At 48.1% G+C, this 13,202-nt stretch overlaps 1 protein-coding gene across 1 annotated transcript in view; it reads left to right on the top strand.

Moving 5' to 3' along the window:
- Nucleotides 1–11,948, top strand: part of LOC104482491 (CUGBP Elav-like family member 4) — an 829,267-nt gene extending 817,319 nt beyond the window's left edge. Inside the window, 1 exon segment of the mRNA XM_086769726.1 lies at nucleotides 11,821–11,948. Coding sequence (XP_086625852.1) covers nucleotides 11,821–11,948 — 128 coding nt within the window.
- The last annotated feature ends 1,254 nt before the right edge of the window (nucleotides 11,949–13,202 follow it).

Below are 13,202 nucleotides of genomic sequence, written 5' to 3'. Positions count from 1 at the left end.
CCCTCCTCCTCTCTCCCCAACCCTCCCACCCCAGGCCCTCCACCCTCAGCAGCTAGTCAGTGCAGATTTTTATATTGCAGCAGTGTATATGAGGACAACCTCGGAGAAAAAATCTAAACAATCCAATTCTGGTCGAAATCTGTAGGCAACTAATACCAACGGCATCAGAGTACAATTCCCAGCTTCATTATCTGGTCTAAACGAAATATAGTGAGCAAATGCACTTCTGATCTCTCTTATTAGGATCACAGAATCATAGAATGGTTAGGGTTGGAAGGGACCTTCAAAGGTCATCTAGTCCAACCCCCCTGCAAGGACCAGGGACATCTCCAACCAGATCAGGTTGCTCAGAGCCTCATCCAGCCTGGCCTTGAACGTTTCCAGGGATGGGGCATCCACCAGCTCTCTGGGCAACCTGGGACAGTGTTCCACCACCCTCAGTGTAAAAAATTTTTTCCTAATATCCAATCTGAATCTACCTCCCTCTATTTTAAAACCATTACCCCTTGTCCTATCACAACAGCCCCTATTGAAGATTTTCTCCTCATCTTTCCTGTAGACCCCCTTGAGGTACTGGAAGACCGCTATCAGGTCTCCCTGGAGCCTCCTCTTCTCCAGGCTGAACAGACCCAACCCAACTCTCTCAGCCTGTCCTCATAGGAGAGGTGCTCCAGCCCTCTGATCATCTTTGTGGCCCTCCTCTGGACCCTCTCCAACTGGTCCATGTCCTTCTTATGTTGGGGGCTCCAGAAGAGGACACAGTACTCCAGGTGGGGTCTCACCAGGGCAGAGTAGAGGGGGAGAATCCCCTCCCTCGACCTGCTGGCCATGCTCCTCTTGATGCAGCCCAGGATGCGGTTGGCCTTCTGGGCTGCAAGCACGCATTGCTGGTTTATGTTGAGCTTCTCATCCACCAGCACTCCCAAGTCCTTCTCCTCAGGGCTGCTCTCCATCCATTCTCCGCCCAGCCTGGATTTGTGCCTGGGATTGCCACGACCCAGGTGCAGGACCTTGCTCTTGGCCTGATTGAACTTCCTGAGGTTGGCACGGGCCCACCTCTCCAGCCTGTCAAGGTCCCTCTGGATGGCATCCCTCCCTTCCAGCGTGTCAACGGCACCACACAGCTTGGTGTCGTCGGGGAACTTGCTGAGGGTGCACTCTATCCCACTGTCCATGTCGCCGACAAAGACGTTGAACAGGGCTGGGCCCAACACGGACCCCTCAGGAATGCCACTCATGACCGGTCTCCACTTGGACATCGAGCCATTGACCACCACTCTCTGAGTGCGGCCATCCAGCCAACTCCTTATCCACCGAGTGGTCCGTCCATCAAACCCATGTCTCTCTAGTTTAGAGAGAAGGATGTCGTGTGGGACAGTGTCAAATGCCTTGCACAAGGCCAGGTAGATGATGTCCATTGCTCGTCCCTTGTCCACCGATGCCGTCACCCCGTCATAGAAGGCCACCAAATTGGTCAGGCATGGTCTGCCCTTGGTGAAGCCATGTTGGCTGTCACCAACCACCTCCTTGAATTCCATGTGCCTTAGCACGGTTTCCAGGAAGATCTGCTCCATGATCTTAGCGGGCACAGAGGTGAGGCTGACCAGCCTGTAGTTCCCCAGGTCCTCCTTTTTTCCTTTTTTAAAAATGGGGTTTATGTTTCCCCTTTTCTAGTCAGTGGGAACTTCACTGAACTGCCACAATCTCATATCAAGGTGATGTGGGATGAAGCTTGGTCACAAAAGCAAACATTTGGGGGCTATTATCTCCAGTTTACCTTCTCTACTGAGATTTCCCATCCCAGATGAAGACTTGCAATCTTGATTTTTTAAGAGTATGACTGGGCATTTGCTCAACCTGTGAAAGCTCCACGGCATCACTGTGGTTCTGTACAGACCAAGATTGATTGTCTCATTTAATAGTTCATCCTGCTTCTTACACACCTTCTATACCATCAGAACAGCTGTGAAGGCAGATATTCCCAATGCAATCATACCCAGTCTCAACATCTCAGGGCTTGTCTAAATTAGATCATTCTGTCTGAATTAAATAAGGTATAGTGTAAAATGGATTAGTCAAACCACACCAGCAGCTCCTTGGACATCTTCATTTGATGTCAAAGAGGTCTCTCATCTCTTTCAGTTCATTCCCTAAAATGTAAATTAAAGGGGTCTTACTTCAACTTATCTTAATTCTGAGTGCTGAAATAGGGTCCTGATGCAGTTTAATTAATCTCCTTTAAAAGTGAATTTGAGTTAATTCTCCCATGGGTCTCCAAGTAGACAAGTGCCCAGACACTACTACATGGCTTAATGTTTAGCATGAGGTGAAATACTTTCAAGGTGAGCTACTAAACTCTACCTGAAGATTTCATTTTCCTTATTGCTGGATGTTGGAGGAAATATTTTAATTCAGAGAGCAACTAGAGGCAGTACTGACATGCTTATGGATTGATCGTAAGCTTGGTGGTGAAATGGAAAGGTCACAGCTCTTGCAGTCAAATGGTAGGAGCACAGTTCAGCCCACTGCTGTCAGCATGGCGCCAGTGCCAGCACCGAGGGTCCAGAAGCTGAGGAGGGATCACAGATAAGTGCAAATAAACCTAAACTGCGGTCCAAGAGCAACCCTGTTGCTCCAGCCAGCAAGTCGGCTTTGTCGGGGGCCCAGCTGAAGTGTCTCTATACTAATGCACGCAGCATGGGGAATAAACAGGAAGAGCTGGAGATGCTTGCACACGAGCAGGGCTACGACCTCATTGGCATCACGGAGACGTGGTGGGATGACACATACGACTGGAGCGTCAACATGGAGGGGTATAGGCTTTTTAGAAAGGACAGGAAGGGGAGACGAGGAGGGGGTGTCGCTCTCTACATCAGCAACCGGCTGGAGTGTGTGGAGCTCCGCCTGGGGATGGAGGAGGAGCTGACAGAGAGCTTATGGGTCAAGATTAGAGGATGGGGACGGACAGGGGATGTTATGGTAGGGGTCTGTTACAGGCCACCTGGCCAGGAGGATAGAGCAGACGAAGTGCTCTATAGGCAGATAGGAGCAGCCTCAGGGTCACAGGCCCTGGTCCTCATGGGGGACTTGAACCACCCTGACATCTGTTGGAGAGACAACACGGCAGGGCACAGGCAGTCCAGGAGGTTCCTGGAATGCGTGGATGACAACTTCCTCCTGCAGGCGATAGAGGAGCCGACAAGGAGGGGTGCCATGCTCGACCTTGTGCTCACCAACAGGGAAGGACTGGTCGGGGATGTGAAACTCAAGGACAGCCTTGGCTGCAGCGACCATGACATGGTGAAGTTCAAGATCCACGGGGCAGCAAGGAAACTACATGGCAAGCTCTCTGCCCTAGACTTCAGGAAGGCGGACTTTGGCCTCTTCAGGGACCTGATGGGCCAAGTGCCATGGGAGGCGGCCCTGGAGGGAAGAGGGGCCCAGGAAAGTTGGTCCATATTCAAGGACCACCTCCTCCAAGCTCAGCAGAGGTGCATCCCGATGAAGAACAAGTCGGGCAAAAAGGCCAGGAGGCCAGTGTGGGTGAGCAAGGAGCTCCTGGACCAACTGAAAGTGAAAAAGGAAGCGTATAGAGGGTGGAAGTGGGGACAGGTAGCCTGGGAGGACTACAAAGAGGCTGCGCAAGTGGCCAGGGATAAGGTAAGGAAGGCCAAAGCCCTGGCAGAACTGAATCTGGCCAGGGATATAAAATGTAACAGGAAGAGCTTTTATAGGTACGTAGGGGACAAAAGAAAGTCCAGGGTAAATGTAGGCCCCCTCCAGAAGGGAACTGGTGTCCTGGTTACCCAGGACATGGAGAAGGCTGAGGTTCTCAATGACTTTTTTGCCTCAGTCTTCACCAACAAGAGTTCCTGTCCCACCACCCAAGCTGTAGCAGGTGCAAGCAGGGACTGCGAGAATGAAGAACTGCCCATTGTACTGGAAGAGCAGGTTCGGGATCATCTGAGGATCCTGAAGGTGCACAAGTCCATGGGTCCTGATGAGATCCATCCGCGGGTCCTGAGGGAACTGGCGGATGAAGTTGCCAAGCCACTGGCCATCATATTTGAGAAGTCGTGGCGGTCTGGTGAGGTCCCCGATGACTGGAAGAGAGGGAACATAACCCCAATTTTTAAAAAGGGGAATAAGGAAGACCCAGGTAACTACAGGCCAGTCAGCCTCACCTCTGTGCCTGGCAAGGTCATGGAGCAGATTCTCCTGGAAACCATGCTAAGGCACATGGAGAGCAAGGAGGTGGTTGGTGACAGCCAACATGGCTTCACTAAAGGCAAATCATGCCTGACAAATTTGGTGGCCTTCTATGACGGGGTGACGGCATCGGTGGACAAGGGACGAGCAACTGACATCATCTACCTGGACTTGTGCAAAGCTTTTGACACTGTCCCGCACGACATCCTTCTCTCTAAACTAGAGAGACATGGGTTTGATGGACGGACCACTCGGTGGATAAGGAGTTGGCTGGATGGCCGCACTCAGAGAGTGGTGGTCAACGGCTCGATGTCCATGTGGAGACCGGTCACGAGTGGCGTCCCTCAGGGGTCCGTGCTGGGCCCGGCCCTGTTCAACATCTTTGTCGGCGACATGGACAGTGGGATAGAGTGCACCCTCAGCAAGTTCCCCGACGACACCAAGCTGTGTGGTGCCGTTGACACGCTGGAAGGGAGGGATGCCATCCAGAGGGACCTGGACAGGCTGGAGAGGTGGGCCCGTGCCAACCTCAGGAAGTTCAACCAGGCCAAGTGCAAGGTCCTGCACCTGGGTCATGGCAATCCCAGGCACAAATACAGGCTGGGCAGAGAATGGATGGAGAGCAGCCCTGAGGAGAGGGACTTGGGAGTGATGGTAGATGAGAAGCTCAACATGAGCCGGCAATGCGCCCTTGCAGCCCAGAAGGCCAACCGCATCCTGGGCTGCATCAAGAGAAGCGTGGCCAGCAGGTCGAGGGAGGGGATTCTCCCCCTCTACTCTGCCCTGGTGAGACCCCACCTGGAGTACTGTGTCCAGTTCTGGAGCCCCCAACATAAGAAGGACATGGACCAGTTGGAGAGGGTCCAGAGGAGGGCCACGAAGATGATAAAAGGGCTGGAGCACCTCTCTTATGAGGACAGGCTGAGAGAGTTGGGGCTGTTCAGCGTGGAGAAGAGGAGGCTCCGGGGAGACCTGATAGCGGTCTTCCAGTACCTCAAGGGGGCCTACAATAAAGATGGGGAAAGGCTGTTTAGTAGGGCCTGCTGCGATAGGACGAGAGGTAATGGTTTTAAAATAGAGGGGGGTAGATTTAGATTAGAAATTAGGAAAAAATTTTTTATGATGCGAGTTATAGAACACTGGAACAGGTTGCCCAGAAAGGTGGTGGAGGCCCCATCTCTGGAAACGTTCAAGGCCAGGCTGGATGAGGCTCTGAGCAACCTGATCTGGTTGGAGCTGTCCCTGCTCCTTGCAGGGTGGTTGGACTAGATGACCTTTGAAGGTCCCTTCCAACCCTAACCATTCTATGATTCTATGATTCTATGATTCCCACCTGCCCCATAAGTTTACAGCTCTAACAAACATTGAAAAAAAATCTTTGAAGTGTGATCATAAAAGCAAAAACAAGACCTCAAATGTATTAGTATTTTTCTAAATCGCACATTTTTTTCATACTTGTGGTTGGCAATATAACATACAATAGCATTTGCAAAACACTAAGTACTAGTTGAATAGACCAAATGCTTAGGAAGGGAGCCAGAAAAAAAAGTTCATAGGAAAATTTTACCCTTAAATTTAATTACAAATCCAGAACTAAAACTGTGTTCAATGAAAATTTCACTGTGACTGGTATAGTAGAGATGGCCCTGAGCCAAAAGATAGCAACGAAGCAAATTCAGACCTCAGAGACATGTCTCAGTCTGTGAGCCTGAAGGTTGTTCCAAACTTCATAAGTGTGCAACAAGACTGAAAAACCCAGACCTGAGCACCCCTTGGTTTGGAGAACTCAAAAAGTGTGTCAGCTCCTCAGCTGAATAAACCTCACTTACTTTTATGTGAAGTGGGGCCACACTATGAGAAAGTCAGATGAGACTCATCAGCTTTGACTGCATTTCACACTATCTCTCTGCTTTCCAGAAGAATCAGTTAAATAGCAAAAACTATTCTCTTACCCAAATTCACGATACACCACATACATTAGTCATGTTGGTTGACATGGGTCCATACCATAATATATTGACTCACCTCTAAATTTGATGGGAAAAGTGTTATTTTTTGTATGCCTGATGGAAGTGAACAGGTGTTCCAGTTTCGCCTGTGTTTGGTCACCAAAGGTTGCCGAAGAGCATTTTCAGAGCTGAGGGATCCGCTGCAAGCCCTGCTTCGGGACACGGTTTAGTAGGCATGGTGGTGTTGGGTTGACGATTGGACTTGATGATCTTAGAGGTCTTTTCCAACCTTAATGATTCTATGATTCTAAGCCCAAGCATGTTGCCTGCACCTCACCTTCCTCCCACAGGTGCCACCACTAGTTTAGGTGGTGATTGCCAGGGCCACTGCAAATTTGAAATTCGTCAGCACCACACGCAGAGAGTGGGCAGACAAGTGAGATCTGGCACATACCAACAAATTCACAGTGACAAACATTTTTGAACCAGTCCTTGCCAACAAAAATTTGAATTTTCCTGGTTCTTTCTTTTTCCATCTCTCCAATACCAGCCCCCCTCCCACCCAGCGGCCAAATCCACACCACCTTCAGTGACTTTAAGGAGATGATTCTTTTTTTAAAAAAAATATTTTTTAATTTTTTTTTTTTATTTCTCCCTCTACCAGATCTCATGGGGATTTGGCTGCCCAGTATCTCTGTTCAGAGAAATTAAAACAAGAAAATGAAAAATCAGAGACAGGCCTGAGAGCCTCAGCTGTAGATAACACTGGGCGCTAGGTCACGTGCAGTTCTGTTGTGCAGAAATTGTCTAGCAGAATAGATGGTCTCATAGCTCCGCAAGACTGTCTACATTTATTAAGTGAAATCACTGCCTGTTTTCTGCAGCATTAAAAGTGAGCTGGAGTACAATATATTTATTGATCACTACTAAACACACCCTGTACCTTCCTCCAGCTCCCCCTCTCCTGTTTATTCAAGCAGAGTCCAGAGCCCACATAGACACCTGCATCCCCAGGATGGGCTGTCCCCTGTCCATGGAGCAGGGGACCCAAAACTGCTGCCCAAACCTCTGCGCTTCATCTCTCAGCAGTGGTGGACTTCCACAGACAGGGACCAGGGAGATGGAGTCACAAGGCAGGAGAGGGAGGGATGAGCTGGCAATGGGGCATGTTCCCCCTCTTCCAGTCATTGGGGACCTCACCACGCTGCCATGACTTTTCAGATAAAAAGGCCAGCAGCTTGGCAACTTCATCCACCAGTTCCCTCAGGACCCATGAATGCATCTCATCAGGTCCCATGGACTTGTGCACCTTCAGGTTCCTCAGATGTTCCCGAACCTGCTCTTCTCTACCACCTTAGGCCCCCCCTCACTAACAAAACCAGAACAAGTGGGCGGTTCTTCATCCTCCCAGTCCCTGCTTGTGCCTTCCACAGCTTGGGTGGTGGGACAAGAGCCCTTATCGATGAAGACTGAGGCAAAAACCTCATTGAGCACCCCAGCCTTCCCCATGTCCCGGGTAACCAGGTCACCCGTTTCCTTCTGGAGGGGGCCTACATTCTCCTTGGACCTCCTTTTGTCCCCGACATACCTATAGAAGCCTTTCTTGTTGTTTTTGACACCCCTGGCCAGATTCAGTTCTGCCAGGGCTTTGGCCTTCCTCACCTGATCCCTGGCCACTCGCACAGACTCTTTGTAGACCTCCCAGGCTACCTGTCTCCGTTTCCACCCTCTATAGGCTTCCTTCTTCACTTTCAGTTGGTCTAGGAGCTCCTTGCTCATCCACGCGGGCCTCCTGGCCTTTTTGCCCGACTTGTTCCTCATCGGGATGCACCTCTGCTGAGCTTGGAGGAGGTGGTCCTTGAATATGGACCAACTTTCCTGGGCCCCTCTTCCCTCCAGGGCCGCCTCCCATGGCACTTGGCCCAGCAGATCCCTGAAGAGGCCCAAGTCTGCCCTCCTGAAGTCCAGGGCAGAGAGCTTGCTGCGCACCCTCCTCGCTGCCCCGAGGATCTTGAACTCCACCATGTCGTGGTCACTGCAGCCAAGGCTGTCCTTGAGTTTCACATCCCCCACCAGCCCCTCCCTGTTGGTGAGCACAAGGTCGAGCATGGCACCTCTCCTTGTTGACTCCTATATCGCCTGCAGGAGGAAGTTGTTGTCCATGCATTCCAGATGTTGTCTCTCCAACAGATGTCGGGGTGGTTCAAGTCCCCCATGAGGACCAGGGCTTGCGACCGTGAGGCTGCTCCTATCTGCCTGTAGAGGGCCTTGTCCGCTCTGTCCTCCTGGCCAGGTGGCCTGTAGCAGACCCCCACTGTAATGTCCCCTGTCCCTGCCCATCCTCTAATCTTGACCCATAAGCTCTCTGTCAGCTCCTCCTCCATCCCCAGGCAGAGCTCCACGTACTCCAGCTGGTTGCTGACATAGAGGGCGACACCCCCTCCTCATCTCCCCTGCCTGTCCTTCCTAAAAAGCCTGTATCCCTCCATGCCGACGCTCCAGTCATAGGAGTCGTCCCACCACATCTCTGTGATGCCAACATCAACTAAATCACTCAACTAAAGGTCTAGTCTTGGCAAAAGTAGACAAATAGTAGATTTCCATCATACTCGGTAGCATTTCTGGTGGGATTTACATGCATCAGGAGTTTGATTCAGCAATTAATATCACTTTGGGGAGTGACTCACCCAGGCACTAGCTAGTTAACAACATTGTACTTTGAGATGTCAGTCCCAACTGCAGAACCAGGTAAATACCACAATAGAGGTACCTCTATTTGAGCTAGGTGCCTGCCTTCATTGCAGTCAACACTGGTCCCTGCTACACAGCCAGTGGGACTTGATTAATTTGAGCACAGTTAGGAGTGTCCTGAAAATAGAGAGCAATCATGTCCTGCCCTCCACTGACTATATTGGCTAGACCTCCATTGAATGTTTTAGAATCCTAAGGTGATTTGCTCACAAATGCATGCACGTGTAGACATACTTTAGATGTGCATACTTAGTCAGTAAGAGGTAGATTGCAACAGGACCAGGTCCCTTCCAACCCAAACTATTCTATGATTCTATGATAAATCAAAGTTCACAGGCAAGCTAGGTTCTCTAAAGGCATGATATAAGCAATTATCCAACTGCAGCTAACTCAGCTTTGATATTTGTCAGCTGTGTGTATATTAGTAAAGTAAACATACCTGGCACTTTCCCCTAGCACTGGGGCCAGCTGGTGCAGAATGGCTCACACCCAAACTATTACATTCTCTTACTTTCCAGAATATCATGACCACATCCAAACTAAACTACTGAAAACAACCTCTGTTCTGTACTAATACTCAGATGTTGTCCAGGAATTGTTTAGAGTTAGACACAACCCAAAACTATGTCAAGGACCTTTCTAAAAATTCAGTGGTACAGATGATTGGGTTACAGTTTCTCTGAACTTCCCTGGCACTATTTTAGTTTACTGTTACAGATGTAGCTGATGGGTCTTGGACAGGACTAGTAGCAATTCAGAGGTAATTTTAAAAAGAACTGACTTTCACTACATCCTATGTTCAAAGATACGAGGTAGCTAGACAGCAAATTTCAAGTTGAAGTTCAGGTAAAGCATTTACAAGAGACTTTCCAGCAGTATTTAAAGACTGAATCAAGTCAGGTGAAAACAGGAGATGTTTAATTTGTTCCTTTGCTGAGATCAAATCATAGGACCTTGTTGACTGATAGATTATTCAACTAGTCAAATGTAAACTGGGAACATTACCAGTTGCTTACTGGTTAATAAGTGATTGCAAAAGCAGATCCATTGCCACTGAATAATACCCCAGCTCATTACTCACCATAGCTCTCCAGTTTTCTGTCTAGAGATTGATGACTGCTGCAAGGCTTGAGCAACAATTTTGCTCACGTCTTCAGAGCCACAGTGTTGGTGCCTCGTCATCCAGGCGATTGGCAGGAAAACTGCATGGACAGCCAGTTACTTGGAGCCTTGGCTTCAAGAGGGGAGGACAAACAGGGATGTCTGTTTATTCTATCGTCCTCCCTCTTAAAACCACATCTGCCATACCCAGTAAACCTATTGTCTCACTTTGAGGCTAAGACTATAGGTTTTATGACCTCTCATAAACTTATGTTATTAGCCAAAGGCAGGGAGTACAGATTTAATGCAAGAATGAGAAGGTGTGCTTGCATATATGTGCATGTGTATGTGTGTCTTTTTCAAATGCAAGCCACCCTGTGTCATCTGTGAGACTTGCTTTCGAGGAGGAACTAGACCAGGGAGGAGGTCCTGCTGAATGCATTCACAGTACAGTCCAAGGCTGTAAGCCGTGCCTGGTGCCGTTGTCAGGAGCAGCTGTATACCTGGCAGCAAATGCTTAGCATTAGCTTTTTGAGGGGCTCTCAAACTGTCTCTTTATTTCAGCCTCTCTATTGAGAGGCACTGGGTTCCTAGGGTTGATTTGTGCTGCCAGAGCTTTGCAGGGGTGGGAAAACAGATGACTTTGTCTGGAGTGCAGGCTGGTCCAGGGTAGTCTTACCCCATATTTGTGCTCAGAAATGTTATTTGCACACAGGGACTTTTCTCATAAACGTAGCAGAAGCAATTCTTATACAATGTGATGGCCTCTTCCCTCACTAATATCTCAGAGCCATGATCACTCCAACTAAAGTTATATACAGTCTGGGCAAGTGAGGCCTTTTCCTGGACCTAACATTAAAAAAAAAAAAAACAACAAAACAAAACAAAACAAAAAAACCACACCAAAACCCCTTCCTAAAGATGAATGCGCTAGATGCATTGCATCCTGTGTGGTTCTGACCTGTCTTGGCTCTCCTGATCCCCAGCGAGCAAGTTTTCCATTGAGACAAAGAATGTCATTTTAGGTGGCCATTAGATACAATATTCAGTCACTATAGGTGTTTTTACTGCTGGATGCACTCCATGGCTGATTTACTGGTGAGGTATGAAACTACTTATGGAAACCATGTTAGGAAAGTATTAGTGTTCATCTTTCTCAACTGCAGAGTCAAAGTAAAGTCTACAGTAATTGCCAGTTAATAAAACTCCTCATATTGCTTAAGTGGCCAACAATCAAACTATTCATGCCAATGAATACCATAATGGAGAACTTATTAAATTCACATTTTACTTATATTGTATAATAAGGAAGTAGCAGTAGGTATATCAGGTTTATTTCACCATGAATATTGGAAGGCAAAGGAAAGGTTATGTGAGTGAGTGAAGGAAGGTCTAGAGATTTACCCCAGTCATGATGGAGGGAAAAAGAGCAAAACAGAGTGCCTTGAGACCATACATCACATCTGCTGACACCCAGCTCAAAGGTGACACAAATCTTGTGTGTGCTGGTACTGTGGCACCAGCATTTGGATCTCCGTGCTTCACATAGTCTTGTGTCCAAACTGGCTCTCAAACCAGGCACTGCATCCTGGGACACTGATCTGTAACAACTCCTCCTACCCTTTGTCCCCCATTGGCAACCATCCTCTCCTCACTTTCCTGCCCACCTGCCTACCCTCCTACCTGCTCACTCCCTCCCTTCCACCACCCTCACCCTCTTCCCCATGCTCATTCTCAGTGGTCGTTGCATGTACGTGCCTTGGCCCCCTTCAGCTCATTAAGCCCCATGCCTTGCCTCATGTTTTGACAGGTTTTGTGAGTTTTGACAATCCTGCCACTGCCCAAACTGCTATCCAGGCTATGAATGGCTTCCAGATTGGCATGAAGAGGCTGAAGGTGCAGCTGAAGAGGCCAAAGGATGCTAATCGTCCCTACTGAAGAGTTACGGGAACCACTGGAAACAAAGCACTAGCACAGGTAACTGCATAGGGAAGAGGGTGTCAGCTACGGTTGTAGCCTCTCTTTGTGTTGTAGACCCTCAAAAAGATTCAGCTTTGTGACTCTCTAGCTTCTGCCTTTTTCACTTAGGCCTCTGACTAGAGCCACACTGCACAGATATGCACCCACACATAAACCAGGAACCATTTGTGTGTGCGAAGGATGCTTAAAAAGGGATGAGCCACTGTCCCCACCCCAGGGGCATCCTGCATCTCTAGAAAGTCTTCCTTCTGTGTGTAAATAAAACCCAACCAAAGTTAAGGAAGCTTTGCTTGAGTGAGGACCTAGACAAATCTGAACGTGCTTCATGTTGTTGGAAAGGAGCCAGCTTGATGCTCCAAGGGAACTTCTAATGCATGTAACAGTGTCAAAAATATCAGAAATAGCAGCTTGTTTCATTAGAATCCTAGCCTATCACCAATAACAAAAATGAAGATGTTTCCAGAAATGGAAATATTTTCCACCACTGACTGACTTTTCCATTAGATAATTCTTTGAGAAACAGAAATATAAAACCGTATGTGTTTGTTACAGAGACAGGAAGTCTCCCTGTTGTCAAAACTGTTCCACAACAGAGATTCCCCAATAAACTCAGAGTGGCCCTAACCTGCAACAAGCACTTTGCAATCCTGAATTAGTGACACAGAGATGGATTAGGTGACCTTTCCAGGGCATTATAACTGTAATGTCTAAGATACAGTGATTTTGATTCAGGCCTTTTTTGACCCATCTAAGGTAGAGGCAGGAAATCCCTATCTTTAACCTTCCCAAAGAACTATGAAGTGTTCTAATTTTTCACTAGTATCTCTAATATCTTTGACAAATGTATTGTTCCAGTCTTCAGAGCAGTATCCTTTCCACTGAGAATTAAGGAATAGGATCAAAATGTCTTTGAAAGAGGTGCTGCACTGAAGACAACATGAAGTGGATTAAGAAATCTTAATCCAAGAAAACCAAGAAAGAAAGATCTTCACTCAGTTTTAATTCTGGATACACTTTTTTTTTTTTTTTACCTTATAAATCTCTCTTTTGGGACACAAGCAGTCTGGGCCACAGTGATCTGAAGTCCTCTGTTTTCCTTGCAAGTGCTCTAAAGTTGCTGTCAAACACTGACAGGGTCTCTCTGATGTGGCAAATAAACCAAGCAAAGCCCTGAAGAATTCAAATGGCAAAATGTTTCCAAAATGGCTACCT

This window comes from Chlamydotis macqueenii, chromosome W (assembly GCF_036417535.1).
Source record: "Chlamydotis macqueenii isolate bChlMac1 chromosome W, bChlMac1.mat, whole genome shotgun sequence".
Lineage (NCBI taxonomy): Eukaryota > Metazoa > Chordata > Aves > Otidiformes > Otididae > Chlamydotis > Chlamydotis macqueenii.
This window is presented reverse-complemented; position numbering and strand designations above follow the sequence as displayed.